General features: G+C 38.6%; 1 protein-coding gene across 2 annotated transcripts in view; it reads left to right on the top strand.

The window, feature by feature from the left end:
* The window catches only part of loxl3a (lysyl oxidase-like 3a), a 33,270-nt gene extending 16,348 nt beyond the window's left edge, over positions 1–16,922 (top strand). The window contains exons 5-15 of one of the 2 annotated variants that reach the window (XM_007247450.4): positions 1,656–1,845; positions 5,055–5,235; positions 5,713–5,867; positions 7,742–7,912; positions 9,548–9,703; positions 11,851–12,010; positions 12,595–12,838; positions 14,475–14,590; positions 15,234–15,370; positions 15,881–15,992; positions 16,369–16,922. In XM_007247450.4, the coding sequence (XP_007247512.3) occupies positions 1,656–1,845; positions 5,055–5,235; positions 5,713–5,867; positions 7,742–7,912; positions 9,548–9,703; positions 11,851–12,010; positions 12,595–12,838; positions 14,475–14,590; positions 15,234–15,370; positions 15,881–15,992; positions 16,369–16,442 (1,696 nt within the window). In that variant the 3' untranslated portion in view covers positions 16,443–16,922. The remainder of the gene's footprint in view (positions 1–1,655; positions 1,846–5,054; positions 5,236–5,712; positions 5,868–7,741; positions 7,913–9,547; positions 9,704–11,850; positions 12,011–12,594; positions 12,839–14,474; positions 14,591–15,233; positions 15,371–15,880; positions 15,993–16,368) is intronic. The other variant, XM_007247449.4, reaches the window with a different exon arrangement.
* Positions 16,923–17,099: the final 177 nt, after the last annotated feature.

Below are 17,099 nucleotides of genomic sequence, written 5' to 3' on the forward strand. Positions count from 1 at the left end.
AGGGGTGATTGTTTAAAACAGATCACTGGTCAAAAAAAAAAAAAACTACTTTTGTGGTCTCGTTTTGTGTTCAGAAATAGAGAAACTCAGAAATTCAGAAATTTGATATTCCTCTTTAGATATACGGCAGCCTAAGGCAGAATAAATCTTCTGGAGAAATTGATTTGAAGAACTATTGATTTGTTCCTGTCACACACCATACAGAATTAGAGGTCAGGGAGTTCACGAAGCTGTGGGCAACACACACACACACATACACGTGCTTCAGAGGTGAGCAGGGGTGTGTGAAAACCACAGTGACTCAACTTTACCCCAGAGCTGCACAGTAATGTTACATCATAGCTGACTTCCCATGGCTATGCCATCTCCGCTTTATGTCTGAGCCTGTCTGTCAAGAGCCTTTAGAGTGTGTTGGACATGAATGGAGACAGACAAGCTTCTTTACCCAATTAAACGATTCAAACTGGTAGTAATAAATAGAAGTCAATTGTAAAGTCCAGTTAGATTATTTAAATAGTGACTAACATGGCTTATGACACTATGGTAAACCTTTTCCCCTGAAGTTTACAGTTTTTGTGGATATGTGACCAAAAGAACAGAAAAGACCCTGCTGGGACGCTAGTCTGACGCAGGTCTGACATTTGCAAGTAAGCAGCATATTTTTTTTCTATACACAGAGGAGGGCATGAAATTTAAAGCTCCACAATTAAGTGGTATGATAATCCACCAACCACAATAACATCTTTCAGCTATCATTGAATAGCTGGACTTGATCTGTAAACCGACAGCACGTTGAGCGTTGCAACTCTATTCATGCAGTACTGCTGTCCCAAAGTGTCTTAAAAGAGCTTTTATCTCATCTTGTGTTTTATTTATTGTCTTGATTCTGATAAAAACCCTAAAAATGGATGATCCCCAAGGATTATCACAATTCAATCAATTTAAAACCAGCTGTTTTTGCACTTTAAACAGCATAAAAGAGAATTGGTATTCTTGCTTCTAGCCTCTCTCTACAGTCAGGCACTGTAATTTGTGCATTAAGTCACATCTAAAGGACATGCATTTCTGGACAAGCTGAGAAATAGAGAACTGTCACTACAATAACAACGATAAACATGATATTTTTCAAATTTTAGGTCTATTTCAGCACTATAGAACTTTGAACTTAGAACTTTGTACAATGTTTTTTCATCATAACCACACTATCTACAGAAACTATCGTGCGAAAAATTCAATACCTGGATTGTCATATTATTTATGAAGGTTGTAAACATCTCCGTCTCAGATGGATTGAAATAAACTCATTCCGGAAGGTCAGGGTTCTCTTTATGTGCCCATTTCCACTGTCACATTACTCTTCTCCTCAGTAAGCTGCTAGAATTTCAGAAATGTGTCAAATGAGTACAACTGGCAAACTCAGATTATATCTTTGCCCAGATTCACACTTATTGGCCAACAAATTTATAACAGTCTTACAGATGATGGAACTACTAGTGAAAAATGTGTGTGTAGGCCTCTCTTGCTTTTGCTTTTGATCAGAGCTTGAAATATTTAATGTAGTATTTTATTTTATTCTGATGATTTATATTGAAGTTTCTATGAAAATAGTAGTATAGACTTATTTAATCACATATATTTATCTTATCTGTCTGCAGTCACCGCAGTGTGTGCAGGATTCACTCTGTGGCTTGCTCTGGCAATGAGGCTCATCTGTCTGCATGCACCATGGAGTTCAGTACGAACACCAGCTCCGCCTGTCCTGGTGGAGGACCTGTTGTGGTCAGCTGTGTGCCTGGTCCCCAGTTTAGTAATGGTCGAGGACGCAAGAGCAAACTAAATCATGTGGTAAGCCCAACATTTATGAGGTCTTGTAAAACAGGGAAATAGACCATAATGGAAATGCCCTCAAGTGACAACTGCTTTATTAAACTGTAAGATTTATGTGACATCTGTTGGTGCAATTGGCATTGTGAAGATGCCTTAAACACCATAAACTGACATGCTAAATGTTATGGGACAGAGGGATCCTGCATTGAATGTGGATGTGATTTTTGAGTTGCTTGTTTGTTCACATGGACAATTTCAGCCAGATACCATTGGTCACGATCATTACCACCAACTGCTCTGTCCACTGTTGATGGTAATCTTAGTTTTCTAAAGCCCTATCTGGACCGGATTAGTTTCTCAGGGGGATGTCTGTAAAAAAAATTCAATTCTTCTCAGTGAGAAAACCCTTGCATACGGACTGCAGTTGAAAAAAACAGGAGGAGCAGTGAGTTTTTTGTCTTTCTCGGGTCACATGACATTGCGCTCAGTAGCTCCTCCATTTCCACTCACCGTTGTGTTTGTGTGCATCTCGGTGGAAACACACGCCTTAAGTGTAATTATGGTGCGTGGAAGTGGACATATTTTATTAAATACATGGTGACAAAACTTAGAGATGTGAGAACCAAAGAGGTCAGCGAAAAACTGTAGGTAATTCAGCCTGTAATTTTCTCAGGGGACATCTGAGAAAAACATGTGCATGGTCTTTTCGGATGGAAATAAATCCCATAAAAAACAAAATTACCCCAGAACCCCCTGAGAAACTAATCCCGTCCAGATAGGGCTTATGAAATATTTCTGATACATACCTGCCACTGTGGATCAATATTTTGGAAACAGAATGTCCCACCATTCCATCTGGCGCCAATTACCAGATCTTGCTACAACTCATAATTCAAGTTGCCATGCAAAGAGTGCACTTGCCAGTGTTCAGCCTCAATCACAAGATAACACCTCACAACTTATATAGGTGTGGGTGTTCTTAAGCTGTCCCTGAGCTAACACTTCACACATACTGCTGTACTATTACTTTTGGCGTGTCAGAGTATTAATTAAGTGTGCCTTAATATTAACACTCTGTGGCATGAATTATATTTTGGGGGAGAAAATTATCACACCATTATTTAGATGATTTTGTCTTTGGAAGCTTTTTTCCAGACCATTTTTAAAATTTTGATAACAAGTTTATTATATGATTATTTGATTATTTGAATCTTCCTTGAGAGATAGCCTTAACAAGATGATCTACACAAAGTTGCCCAAAGGCAACAAATGAAAAGAAAAAAACTTGTTTTAATTGGCTGACAAAAAATAGTAAGATTATGAACAGCAAATACAGTGTATACTTCTTTACATACTCTTGAGCATATGCATATTTTTATTTATGACCCACTTGAACGCCTCATTATTAGTATTACACATAGACATGTCTTTTAACACTATATTAAACAAATAAAGTCTGGTATGGAATGGTGTAATTAACAAAAAATTGCCTCATGCTATAGAGGATTAATACACTATTGCTAGTCGTAGTCAGTGTTGGGAGTAACGGCGTTAAAACTAACGGCGTTACTAACGCCGTTACTTTTTTTCAGTAACGAGTAATCTAACTAATTACTATGACTGTAACTATAACGCCGTTACCATTTCCGACACCCCGTTACTGCACGTTACTTTAGCAGCTCTATGAACTTTTTTTTTTTATTTCGCTTTGCCCTGGTTAACCCCTCCTCTGTCCGGTGAACTTGAGCTTCTGGCCGCTGTGCCTGTGGTTTGGCGTGGTGAAGTGAGGCACAATTGTGACGATTTGCGTGCTCTAATCAATTCAGTGATTGCCGTGGACAACCCAAGTTCCGAATTAAGGACGTTAAGCTCTTTTTAGCTGCTCCGGTTTTTGTGGTGCTGCTGCTTTCTATTTTAGAGCTTAGATTCTCTGCCCGAACCCGACCTGACCCAAAGACCGTCCCAAAATCGGGCTCCTATTTTTATTTTATATAAAGCTCTGGTGTGATAATCACAATGTTGCTAAGTAACCAATTATTATTGTTCACTAAAGCGAACGAAATAGCGAAAATTGAAAGTGAAAAACATTTGTGTTAACTGAATCTAATAAAAACGGTAATTAAAAGGAAAAACATAACTATCTCGAACTGTATTTTGTGTTTATAAAACTAACTAAAACGAACTGAAATTACTGATAGAATACCCTCATTTTTGTGTTTAATTTATTTATAAGCGCTGTTGTACAGCGGAGTTGTACCGCGGGAGTTGTTGTGCCGAGCGCGCGGCACTCGTGGTCCGTTAGTTCTTGTGTAAAGCGCTCGCGCTAGCAAGCACACCCTAAAATGAACAGAAAAAAATAAAAACAAAATAAAATTAAACTATAATAAAAATGAAAACTGTAATCACGTAGCTCTGGGCGCACGTGAACGCCTCCGCGTTTGACTTGCAGCATTGTGTGTAGCTGTTCTTAAAAATCATTTAAATTAAATAATAGTTCTATGCTTCTATGTTACAGTGTTAATTAACATAATTCTGATTATATTTCGCTCATTCAATCAGCCCGAAAACAGACAATTTATGGGGCGGATCGGGTCAGGCTCATAATGACAGTTTATGGTTCGGGCTTGGGCAGAATGTGCACGGGCTCCGGCTGGGTCGGATTTTTTGGGCAGGATCTAAGCTCTATTCTCTTTTGGTGAAGCTGTTATATTAATACCATTTTAACGGGCATTAAATTGTTGTTTTTGTCCATTATTTTGTTTTATACATATTTCTTTTGAGTGTGGCTTGGTTTGTTAAATTTCATCCCCAGACGCGTTTTTCCGCTTTTTTCAGTATTACAAGTTTTAGTAATTTTCTTTGGTTGTGTGGAGAATTTCGTTTTATTTTTTTGAAATTCGTTAGATTATATTTTTGTCAACATTTTGGGTTTATTTTCGTTTGTTATTTTTTGTTATTTTTCTAATAATAATAGTAAATGCATAATTGATTTCCTTTTTTTGACGGGCGAAAAATAAAAGTAACGCGATAGTTACTTTTACTGGTAACTAATTACTTTTATAGTGGAGTAACTCCGTTAGTAACTCAGTTACTTTTTTGGAGAAGTAACGAGTAACTATAACTAATTACTTTTTCAAAGTAACGTGCCCAACACTGGTCGTAGTGAGAATGACTAGAACTTATAATTTATAACTAATAACAGTGCAAATTCTGTGCCTCTGATCCAGTCTAAGGTACGTCTGAAGGGCGGTGCGAAGGCTGGCGAGGGCCGTGTGGAGGTGCTGAAAGGCTCTGAATGGGGCACGGTATGTGATGATCTCTGGAACCTGCAGTCAGCCAGCGTGGTGTGCAGGGAGCTCGGTTTTGGTACAGCTAAAGAGGCTCTAACTGGGGCTCGCATGGGCCAAGGTGGGTTACATTCATCCAGCAATTCTAGACTAGACAGTAAATCTATAGATAAGCTTATGCTAATGTAATTCTACACTTGCATTGGATTCTGATTAGAGCTGTGGTCTGTGACAAAGGTAGGATAAACCTATTTTTGATCTATTGTGTAATTACAGTTTAACAGTTGCCATGCTAGTAGTAATGCCAGGAGTCACTATTTTGGTGATTCTAATGGTCATATAGTTTGGTTACTCAGGAAAACAGATTAAAGCAGCAGTATCAAGGTTTTTTTAAGACTGAAGGAAGGGGAAAAAATATACTAATTAATGGTATTGTTGTCCCGGTAATGTATAATATATACAGTATATTCTAAAAGCAGAGTGGTCTGGTAGGTTTGTTGAATGTAATTTATATCTATCACCAGAGAGGTCACCAAATCCCTAAATCTACAAAACTTAAGGACTGTCACTTTAAATCTGCTTTATAACTCCTCCACAGGTATGGGTCCCATCCACATGAATGAGGTGCAGTGTGTTGGGGATGAGAAGAGCCTGTTGAAATGCCCACATAAGAGCATCACTGCTGAAAACTGCAAACACATGGAGGATGCCTCTGTCAAGTGCAACATCCCATATATGGGCTTCGAAAAAACGGTCAGACAGTCTTCATTCTCTCTAAAGCTCATTGATTAATACATAATAATGTACAGCATGTAGGACACTTTGTCCAGTCAGTCAGTTTTTCTCATACAAACAAAAGCTAGAAACCATGTGATCCATTTTTTAAGGTCGTAAGCTTTTCATTTGTATGGTATTTTGCTTAATACAGTAATCTACATTGTAGTTATTATAAAAGGCTTGCTTTTTATGTACTGTATTTTTCACACTATAAGGCGCACTTAAAATCCTTTAATTTTCCCAAAAATCTACAGTGCACCTTATAATCCAGTGCACCTCATGTACGCATTCTACCAGTCAGGTTGTAAAAAGCAGTAAATCCACTCTGCTGAAGTCCAGCATTATATAGGAGTTTCAGTGAAGTTTCACAATCACAGAGACTCAAGCAATACTAGCATTAGCCGCTAACCACAGTGCTAGATCTTAGCTGTTCCGAGATGAGTATATTGCACTGTAGTGTACATTTACCATGTTAAAACAAGCTATGTGGGGTGAACCGCTAGCTTACCAGAACACCCTGGCTTACCAGATCATTCAGTGTTCCTCAGTGTACCACTGTCAGGTGGCATTTACTAGTGCTATGTGCTGCTAACTGAGGCTAGCGCTGCTGCACTAAAATACTGGAAATCTAAGCTTACTGTAAGTGAACTAAAGCACTTTACTCACACAGATAAACAGTTTTCAGGAGAGAAATCTGTGTAGATTAACATGCAGCCTGCGCCTTATAATACGCTGTGCCTTATAGTCCTTAAAATACGTATCCCACTTAAAACCCTATACACTATATGTTCAAATTATTGTGGACACTCCTTCTAATGAATGCATTGAGCTACTTCAAGTTGTGCCGATTGCTGACAGATGTGCAAATGCACTTTCACAGCTTGTTCCAGTTCCTTTAGAGAAACGTTTTGCCAGTAGAATAGGACTCCAATTCTTTTGGGATAAGTGGGAAGTTGGAGATGGAATGGGGTGGTGATTATCCTGATCAATATATTGACCTCATTAATTCTGTTGATGGTGAATGCAATCAAATCCTCAAAGCAATGCTCCTAAATATAGTACAACGACAACGACATAAGCTTGTGTGAGAATAAGAAGATGTCCCAGTAGTTTTGTCCATATAGTGTATGTCGTCGCTGTCCAATGAAAAACACTTATCTCCAAAACAGCAACTTTAGAGGAGAGAGAAAAGACCTTGTAAACTTTCAATGGAAGTCAATGTAAAAAGAGTTTATTTCAGGTCCTTTTGAAGAGTTTCTATTGGTGCGTTCATCAAGAAATGTGTGCACAGTATAAGGGACAGTTTGTCGGTTCAAGTTATGTAGTAAACTAAAAATCTACAAAAATAGAGATAAGTGTTTTTCATAGGACAGCGACGATGTGTTCCTTGTCAATTCATAAATTATACATTTATGTTATTATTAAACAGGCTTATAGTACAGAGCCATGTACTGTTTAATAATGTAATAGTTATAATTTAACATCTGACAATAGTCTAAAAATAGTTTGTTCTGGGCTGTTCAGAGTAGCAGTTTGTCTAGTAGTAGTTCAAATTAATGAATTTTAAAGCCTGTTGAAACAGGTACCCTGTATAGGCCTATAGCATGCCAATACTGTTATGTTTAATGCACTCTTTGGCATAAAAAATAATGCTCCATGAAACTGGTGTGAATGTGTGAATGTAATGATGATATAAGGTGGCATGTTGAATACCAGCATATACTGAACAGCTCTGAACAAATACAGCTGAACTACTCTTACCTTCTGCTTCAAAGTCAAGACATGTTTGACTTCATTTTGACCTTTTGCTTTTCTCTGCTCTTCGCTGCTCTTCTCTAACACCATCTCAGATCCGACTGACGGGGGGTCGTACGCAGTTGGAGGGGCGCGTGGAGCTCCTGGCCCCTAATGCCAGTAGTTTAGAGCAGTGGGGTCTGATCTGTGGGGACGGCTGGACCTCTCGGGAGGCCATGGTGGCCTGCAGGCAGCTGGGGCTGGGACATGCTAGCAGCGGCCTCAGCGTAAGAGAACTCCCAGCCTAAGAGTATTACACCAGCGGTGCCCTGCTCAGCTGCTCAGTAGAGTTTCGTTCCAACCCTAATCTAACACACCTGGCTCTAATGTTCAGAAGAACTTGCGGATCTTGGTAAGCAGGATCAGATGTGTTGGATTAAGGTTTAAACTGATCTCTGTTGAGAGCTGGATTTCAATGAGCATGGCATTCTGTGCGATGCACAAATACACTGCTGAGAAGGATGTATACGACAATTTAATCAAACAGCTGCTGGGCAATAATTAATAAGTGTACGCATGAGTTGTAGAGCCATGAAAAATGTTTTAAAGTTGGGTTAGAGTTCCAGGAACAGGAGGAGCAGTCTGCTTTGCAATCTCAGAAATGACTCAGAATCACCTGTAAGATATAAATACAGATTTGCTTTTGTTTACTTAAATTGCTATTTTCAAGGCCAGACATTTGCAATTTGTGAAACAATCTGTTAAGCTACACTGGAAGAAAGATTGTTATTAAACCTGTCAAGCTGACACTTTGAATTAGCAGCCACTACCTTTAAAACATCCGAAAAGCTGGTACTGTATTTATTTATTTTCCATTTTAGACAGTATGAACCCAAGATATGTCATGTTTTAGAGCATTTGAGACCAAAAACACATTCCAATAATTGGTATGGTAAAGCATTTACCATTTTGTAATGTTACCAAGACTAAGAAAAGGGTACTAGATGTTACCTGGGGTCATTGTTGTCTTTTCAAAACTGGGTTATTTTTAAAACCATGTGTGTAGCATGTAGATTTGCATTGTCTTGCTAAAAAATGGACGTCCTAGGATTTCTAGTCATCTAAGATTTCAATTTACTTTTCTGCATTGTACAGATGGCTCAATTCCATGGCATACCCGGGCTTTTGAACTAGCTGTTGCTGATAACAGTCTGGATGGTCCTTTTCTTTTGACATCCACATTTCCATTGTGTGGGGGTCCCTCTCAGATGTATTGGGAGTCCAAAAAAGTAGACACCACGTCTGAATGTGATAAACATAGGGCTATACTACAGGCCTGAATTACAGGAATTTATGTATATTAAATGAAATGAAGTTGATCAGACAAAATGTGATATATATTAGGTTCATACAACAGTGAGAGCGTAGCAAACCTGGGTATCAAACCCTCAACCCTGTCACCAATCATGCAATGCTCTAACCACTGAGACACAACTGCCCCAATTAACCAACAGTCTGTAGTCTAGAGCTAGGAACCACTCTATCTATATCTAGGCGTTAGATGTTTGGTGTTAAATTGATTTCATCATTCATTACTAGTTATGTATAATACTTTTGAGCAAATTCAGAATGTATGTAACATTATAGACATAAATACTGTATCTATGCTGTACATACATTTAGGTGGTTGCTAACTTCTGACTTTTGAAATGGGAGACATTGTGATATTTTACAATTGTCCATGCTGTCTAATCAATCTAATCACAGCTCCTAACACACCTGAACCAAGTAGCCATTAACATGGAATATCTGGTTCAGTTTCACTAAGATAGAGCTAAACATTCTAGACAATCTGTCTGACCCTGAGATAGATAAGTAGATAGCGTGCATGCTTAGCCCTTGTAGTGGGGGTCTGTGTGCAGATCCGTATGGTCGGGGGCAGAACGGATTATGAGGGCAGACTGGAGTTTCTGATTGGGTCCAGATGGGGCACACTGTGCAGTGATGGATGGACCACTAGAGAAGCCATGGTGGCCTGCAAACAGCTAGGCCTCAACTATGCTCTGCATGCGGTCACAGTAAGTAAGAGGACTACTGTAATCAGTAGAGTAGATTACCGCAAGTAAATGCAATACAATATAAACACTAATGATGTGAGATTGTAGATAAATAATGCCACTGTATGCAGGGTTCTCAGTGTAGTTATTTAACTGTAATCACAAATGTTTTTTACTGAGAAGACCAACCACTGACTGCAATATGAAAGAGATTTCTCGTAATGCTGTTCTTGTAATGCCTCTTTACAAATAAAATTCAGCTTGCTGATTGTGCTGATCTGTGCAAGTGTGGTAGCCAGTACAAGCCAAAAAAAATCAATTATTATATTTTGCTGAGTCAAACACTACAATCACTACATAATGATTTATCAGGTTTTGTCAGTGATTTAAATTATACTTTATGAAACAATAATTTGACCTTCAGTTTCCAGAATTTTGATCTCTCCCTATTTAAACAGAGAGGAGACTGGACTTGCATGACTGCCTGGCCGCGTGGTAAAGATGGTAGGGTTGCCAACTGTCCCATAATACATGGAATCGTCCAATCGCGCTCCGTATTGAATAAATCCAGTATGCGTTTTGTCCCGTATTTTTTAAAATTAACTATTAAGCCGGGTGATACATGTGGTTCGAAATTAATTTAATACTTAAAATGTAAAAAAAAAAATCAACTAATTCAGCGCACTGTGTTCTGTTTCTTGGTTTCGAGTTTGGATAATACAGAGACTATGATGATAATATACATTCACATATATTACACACATGATTATTTCTAGTTGTTTTGTTGTAGAGAACCTTTTTTGCATTCTCCCTTTTAAAATATGTGGTTATATTCCAAACATAAGCTGTTTTTCACTGTTTGCTAAGTGCGGACCACGCCTAAAGAAGTAGAGAAAGAAGAAGGAAAAAGGGGAGGGAACTCAGGGAAATTTGGGCTGGAGTTCTGAACTGCGTGCTTGAAGAAGCGTGCAGTTATATCCCCCCTTTTTATTTAATAAGAAGTGGAAGAGTAGAAAAAGGGGGTTGTTGGGGAGGAGGTGGGTTGCGAACTTTCGTCACGAGAGATAGTTAGTTAGGGGAGGTATTTATAGGACGGTTGATTGATATGGGGTGGAGTTAGAATGTAGAGTTCGGGCGTGGTCCTTCTCCCAAACTTTTGTTATTACATAACATCATTTTAAAGAAACAAAATGAATGCCAATGAAAAATAGTTTTCAGCACTATAAATATATACTTGGATAACAAGCTTTTGTGTTCCTTATTTTATTTTTAAAACGCTGGCAACCCTAAAAGATGGCCACATACTGACATGACTTGCCCATAAGGACTTTTACACACTTGGTGGCAACAAAACTGTTTGTTGGGAGGGCTTAATAAAGTAGATTGGCTATCTGGGCCTTCCTAACACCACGGTAGGCTGGAAGCAGTCACTATCATGCTAAAGCCAGGATAACAATGTTAGACAAGGCCAGTATGGCATGCTAAAGGTGTAGTAGTAATATGGGATGAGGCTCTGTAGCCAGCATGCTAATACTGCAGTAGTGATTTTAGACAAGACCTGTAGCTGTCATGACGTCTCACAGTTCTCCAGTTTGCATTTATTAGTCAGTATGCTCCGATTTGAAAGTTAGCATGCTAACTTGCTAACTCTGTGATATCATGGCAGGAATGTGACACGAGACACATCCACCAACAGCAATTGTCTCAGAACTATTACAAGACGCTGTTCACTTTCTGGTCCTAAACACAGCATATGGATAAAGAAATCGTAACCAGTCTAATGGTTTTCTCTGATGTGGGAAAGTACAATACAGCTTTAGTAACTATTTAGCCCTGCAGTGGAAAAGCAGCTAAGGTGCTATAGCCAAACAGTCAATGAAGAATCATGTCTCTGTACTAACAAAAACACAAACACGCAGTCTAAGAGTATATTATGTAAAACAAATAGCTCAGTAAGCGTGATCATTTACGACAAAATGTAAAACTTGCTCAGCAGCAATGTCCTTTAGCTCTCCTCAAATTGCTCAAAACTAGACATTTAAACTTAACCCTGGAATCAAGCCCTGTGAAATTCTCCTAGTGGTTTTGTCTCTCTATCTGGAGACTTCTCTCATATCATGGATAAAACTCTAATCTTTGTTTTTCCCTGTTCTCTCTGTGTTGTTAAGGAAACATGGTACTGGGACAGCAGTAATGTGACTGAGATGGTGATGAGTGGGGTGAAGTGTCGAGGAGATGAGATGACTCTGAGTGACTGTCAGCACCATCATATAGTCAGCTGTAAGAGGGCGGGAGCTCAGTTTTCTGCTGGAGTTATCTGTTCAGACTGTGAGTAACACACACTGACCAGTCACAACTTGGGATACTAAGGAAAATGCAAACACAAGAGCACAGCGTTTCTCACATCTACTTTTACTTACTTTTATTTGATTGTAGACAGTATGAACCAAAGATATATAATGTTTTGTCTGGTCAGCTGTATTTGATTTGTACATATGCGAGCCTAAGTTGAACACCCATGATCATTAATCTCTTAAATGGCAATTCATCTAGAAATACCACATGGGAAAAGTGATTTACTAAGATTTACTAAAGTGATTTACAATGTACAAATGCTACTTAAAACTGAAGCCTTAACAGACACAAAAAAATTAATGTCTTGTGTTCATACTGTCTGCCATAAAATTAAGGTAAGTAAGTAAATGTAAGAAACTTTTGAAAGCTTGAGCAGTTCATTTTTACTTTCAATGTAATAAACAACATTCAGTATTTTTTTTTCTTAAAATACATGAAACAGTAGAGGACAGAGAAGGACACAGATGAAGTAATTAGATTAGATTACGCAATGCAGTTATTCTGTTGCTTTTATCAAACACACATTCACTTCATCTTCTCCTGTTCCAATCCCTCAGCGGCGTCGGACCTGGTTCTGAATGCTCCTCTGGTAGAGAAGAGTGTGTATATTGAGGACCGGCCCCTCCATTTGCTGTATTGTGCAGCAGAAGAGAACTGTCTGTCTAAATCTGCTGTCAGAGCCAACTGGCCGTATGGGCACCGCCGGCTCCTTCGCTTCTCTTCTGAGATACATAACGTTGGACGAGCCGACTTCAGGCCCCGGCTGGGTCGCCACTCCTGGGTGTGGCATGAGTGCCATAGGTAAATGCATGGGGTTTCTCCTTGACTTACTACAGAGGGCATCTGGCAACCAGCAAATGAAACTCAAGCATGATGAGAACAATAGTAAGCCTATAGTAAGGCTGTTTAAAACCCATTTTACATCAAAATCATCATGCAGTTCCACTTTTTTAAAGCTAAACTATCATTTATTAGGAATATTTAGACATTGTGATTGTAATATAGAAATAAAAGTCCAAAATAATTAGTTTTAACAAATAAATAAAACCATTGCCATATTTAAACAACTGACATCCTGGCTTATTTAATTTACTGTTTTTTAAAAGTTAAAAATGGGCAAAAATCGCTGAGGTCATATCCGAATATTGTGCGATAAGTTTATAATGTAGTTTTTGTGACAGGCCTTCTCTATAGCTTTAAATCGCCAATGTTTTCCTATTGTTTACAAATTGTATACAATTTCAGTACTGTGATTGTTAACTGTATCTGACTTTTGTAGCAGATTCATAGTTATAGATTTTCTAATGCCTGTTGCTAGGATTTGAGTGGTAGATTTGGGGAAAAGAGTAAATGACCCAGTGAACCCATATGCCCTCTGCTCCTATAGTAGCTTCATATAGGGGTATGTCTGTCTGGTTCCACTTACTTAGTCACAGTTAAATCCTGTCTTACTTTAAAGAGAAGACATGTGCAGGTATGCTGAAGACGTTTCATGTGAATGGTTTCCATGGATTGGACCATGGGTGCATGAATGCAGTTTCAGAATGGGACAAGCAGATGAAAAAAGACTGATAAATTCAATACTGATCATGCGCCATGATTTCTGCCATGTTCTATGGAAGCCAAAGATGAGTGTTATGACCTGTGGGATGTTTGTGAGGACTCCTGCATTGAATGTGGATGCTTTTCCTACCAGAATCGTGAAAGTCTTTTCTATACCACTAATCACAAAATCTGTGATCCGGTATGGGTGGTCTCAACTTTTCCACTGAGGTGACATTTAATGATCAGTCACATACTGCAATCCCATGACTTTTGTCATGCCAGTGTATTAATACAGACTTATGCTACACATCAGTGTTGCTTTTCCTGCAGTTTTCCTGTAGTAAATGTAATTTTCCACAGAGACAGCTCTTGTTTTTGTGCCAGCTGCTGCACTGATTTGACCATGTGGTTATGTGCTCTGAACCTTATTCAATGTCTGTCTATCTGTTACTTTTGGAAAGAGCTGCTATGAGAGGAATAAGCCCAGATTGGGCCTAAAGCAGTGTGTGGTGACCAGTACATCTGTTCCAAAACCCACTCAGGTCTCCCAGCACGCATTAGGTCACTCAGAATTTATGCTTTGTGCAGATTTTAATGGGAAAACCTGGTGTGTGTGTGCTGGAAGTCATGAGACGAACAGAGCCTAGCTTCTGCCTCCAGCCTGGGAAAGAGAAAGAGAAAGAGAGCAGTGTTTACTCCATGGGTTCAGTTCCCCACCTACTACACTGAATTTCACAAGAATAATGTTTTTCATTTTTGATTCCTTCTGGTTAACATATTGGAGTTTAGTTGTGCTGTGCATCATTACAGTCAGTCAAATTTTAAATGCCTTGTATCCTAATATCACGATTGTTAAAAATGGACATAAACATCTGTATGATTTTTTTTACAGGCACTATCACAGTATGGACATTTTTACCCACTATGACCTCCTAGATCTCAACGGCACTAAAGTGGCTGATGGTCATAAAGCCAGCTTCTGTCTGGAGGACACAGACTGTCATGAAGGTAAGGCCTAGGTTACATTATTGTTCTGACATGCCACAGGTCATGGGACAGGAATAATTATTGAGTCCTATGTGGATATCATTTATGCAAGACTATCCAGATAAATCACTGCATCCAGATAGAGTGAATCTGATTGTGATTGGATAAGAGGTATAAACATTTATACCATTCCGACACTCTATTGGTTTATTTGCGATCCATTACACCTGCACACGTCACACCCCACCCACACTTCAGAAGGAACATAGCAGACATATGTAGCCTAGTATGAAGTTGCACCGTGGCAGAGACTCAAGAAACTCGAGACAAAGGTCCCAACTAAGCTTCTTTTAAATATATTTACACTGTAGTAAAAGGCATTCATTTACAATAGGCATGTATGCAGCTGAAACAGGGAGCCTAGTGCATCTCAAATTTATCAACATTAACATTTTAATATAACATTATAGTCTGTATGGCTTTTAGAAAAATGTGTTTTGGGGTAGTGCACTATAGGACTCTGTGGCATGGCCTAGACTTTTATACTTTTATATAAGTTTTGACACCAGTACTTTTACTTGAGTAAAAAAATACTTCTACCTGAGTAATGAATGTAAATACTTTTCACAACTGTGTTTAAAATGCTACTTTTGCTTTGGAGCAGGTATTTCAAAACGATACGAATGTGCCAACTTTGGCGAGCAGGGCATCACGGTCGGCTGTTGGGACACTTACAGACACGACATTGACTGCCAGTGGATTGACATCACTGATGTTAAACCAGGAAACTACATCCTTCAGGTGAATGTACTTTAAAACTTTGAAACACGTTCACCCCCATTCACTATGTAAATCCAGTCTCCATCTCAGTGTGTAGAGACTGCATTCAGTGCTGTTAAAGCTTCTACAGTACATGTATAGAGCTGAACCACAATACTACGCCAGACTTGGTCCCATAGGACCCCACTGACAAACATTTCGCATGAGCTGTTGTATTGAATATGGTGTAAATGGACTGTCCTCTTGTGGTCCACACATGCTATTGCAACTGCACAGTCAAACTTTTAGAATTTAGGGATCAGACCAGCTAATAGGATTGAGGCGATTTTCTGTTGTAATGAACCTTTGAATATACAGAAGGAGGGAAGGAGGGGAGCATTTAGTGGATTCAGGATTAAGATTAGCCTAAAACTCATCCGGAACACTGTGATTTGTTTCATTTAGCTATTTCTTCCCCTCAGGTTGACCCTAGATTTATACTGTTTCTTTTTCTTATCTGCTTCTTAAATACATTGATTCTCTTTGTCTCAGGTTGTACTGAACCCCAACTTTGAGGTGGCTGAGAGTGACTTCACCAATAATGCCATGCGCTGCAACTGCAAATATGATGGCAATAGAATATGGTTGCATAAATGCCATATAGGTAAGTCATAATGAGAAGAATTCTAAACACTGTGCAGAGTTCAGTAACAACCCTTATTTTCTTTTAAAAATGCTATAATTATTTTCATGTCCCATTTAAGCAAGAAAAAAATCACTTATCAAATGAATCACATTCAATACCAGGCATACTGAAAACTATTGTTGTGTCCCATGACTTTTGTCCTTTGACAATCATTAACACCTACTGATTTGTCCACTGTGTGTGGTAATGCCTTTCTATGATACCATCCAAATACACACACAACAGTTAATTGGATTGAGCTGAGTTTTTCCTGTAACAAACATTTGAATGCTAGACTAAAACTAATTAGCTATTAATAATAATCTAATCTAACTTTATTTCTTATTGTTCTTAGGTGACTCATACAGTGAGGAGGCAGAGAAGCAGTTTGAACTTTATCCCGGTCAGCTGAATAATAAGATCTCATAACACCGACAGACAATCCCTGGATCTACTCTAAGCCACTCTTGGAAATAAAATAACATCTTTATAATACACTCAATTACTTTATTTATTCTTATTTTAATCCACAGAGTCCTAATTAGAAACATCTCCATTACCCACTTATTGTTTTTTTAAATAGATGAGTCCTCCAGGTGCTTTTAATCAAAGCTTAACTAAAAAGAAGAGCAGTGAGTTAGTATCATTCCTTACATTTACCCCAGCCATGCTGAAGGACACCAGGGGGGAAAGGAGCTTAGATAAGCCCTTTGTTCATTTGAATAAAAGGAAAGGGCTAAAGGGAAATGTACAATGAGAGCACTTCCTCATGCATGGGCTTGGCAAATTGAAGCATTTCTTCTGACTCAGTCAAACTCCCTACTGGAATAAATGAAATCTGTTAAACTCCTAATAAGAGATCAATATGAGCATTGTAATGACTGCAAAATAAATGTATATTATTTTGAACATTGTTTTTCTTGGGTTATTGGTATTGCAATATTACGGTACTTAAACCAACTGTTCTTTTTACTGAGCCAGATTCTTAATTTCCATTAACACTCGTAATACAATTAGCCTGACTTACAAACCCAATACTAACAGAAGCTGAGTACACAAATTGAGATCAAACGTGCCATATGGGCA

Source organism: Astyanax mexicanus, chromosome 10, assembly GCF_023375975.1.
Source record: "Astyanax mexicanus isolate ESR-SI-001 chromosome 10, AstMex3_surface, whole genome shotgun sequence".
Taxonomy (NCBI): Eukaryota; Metazoa; Chordata; class Actinopteri; order Characiformes; family Acestrorhamphidae; genus Astyanax; species Astyanax mexicanus.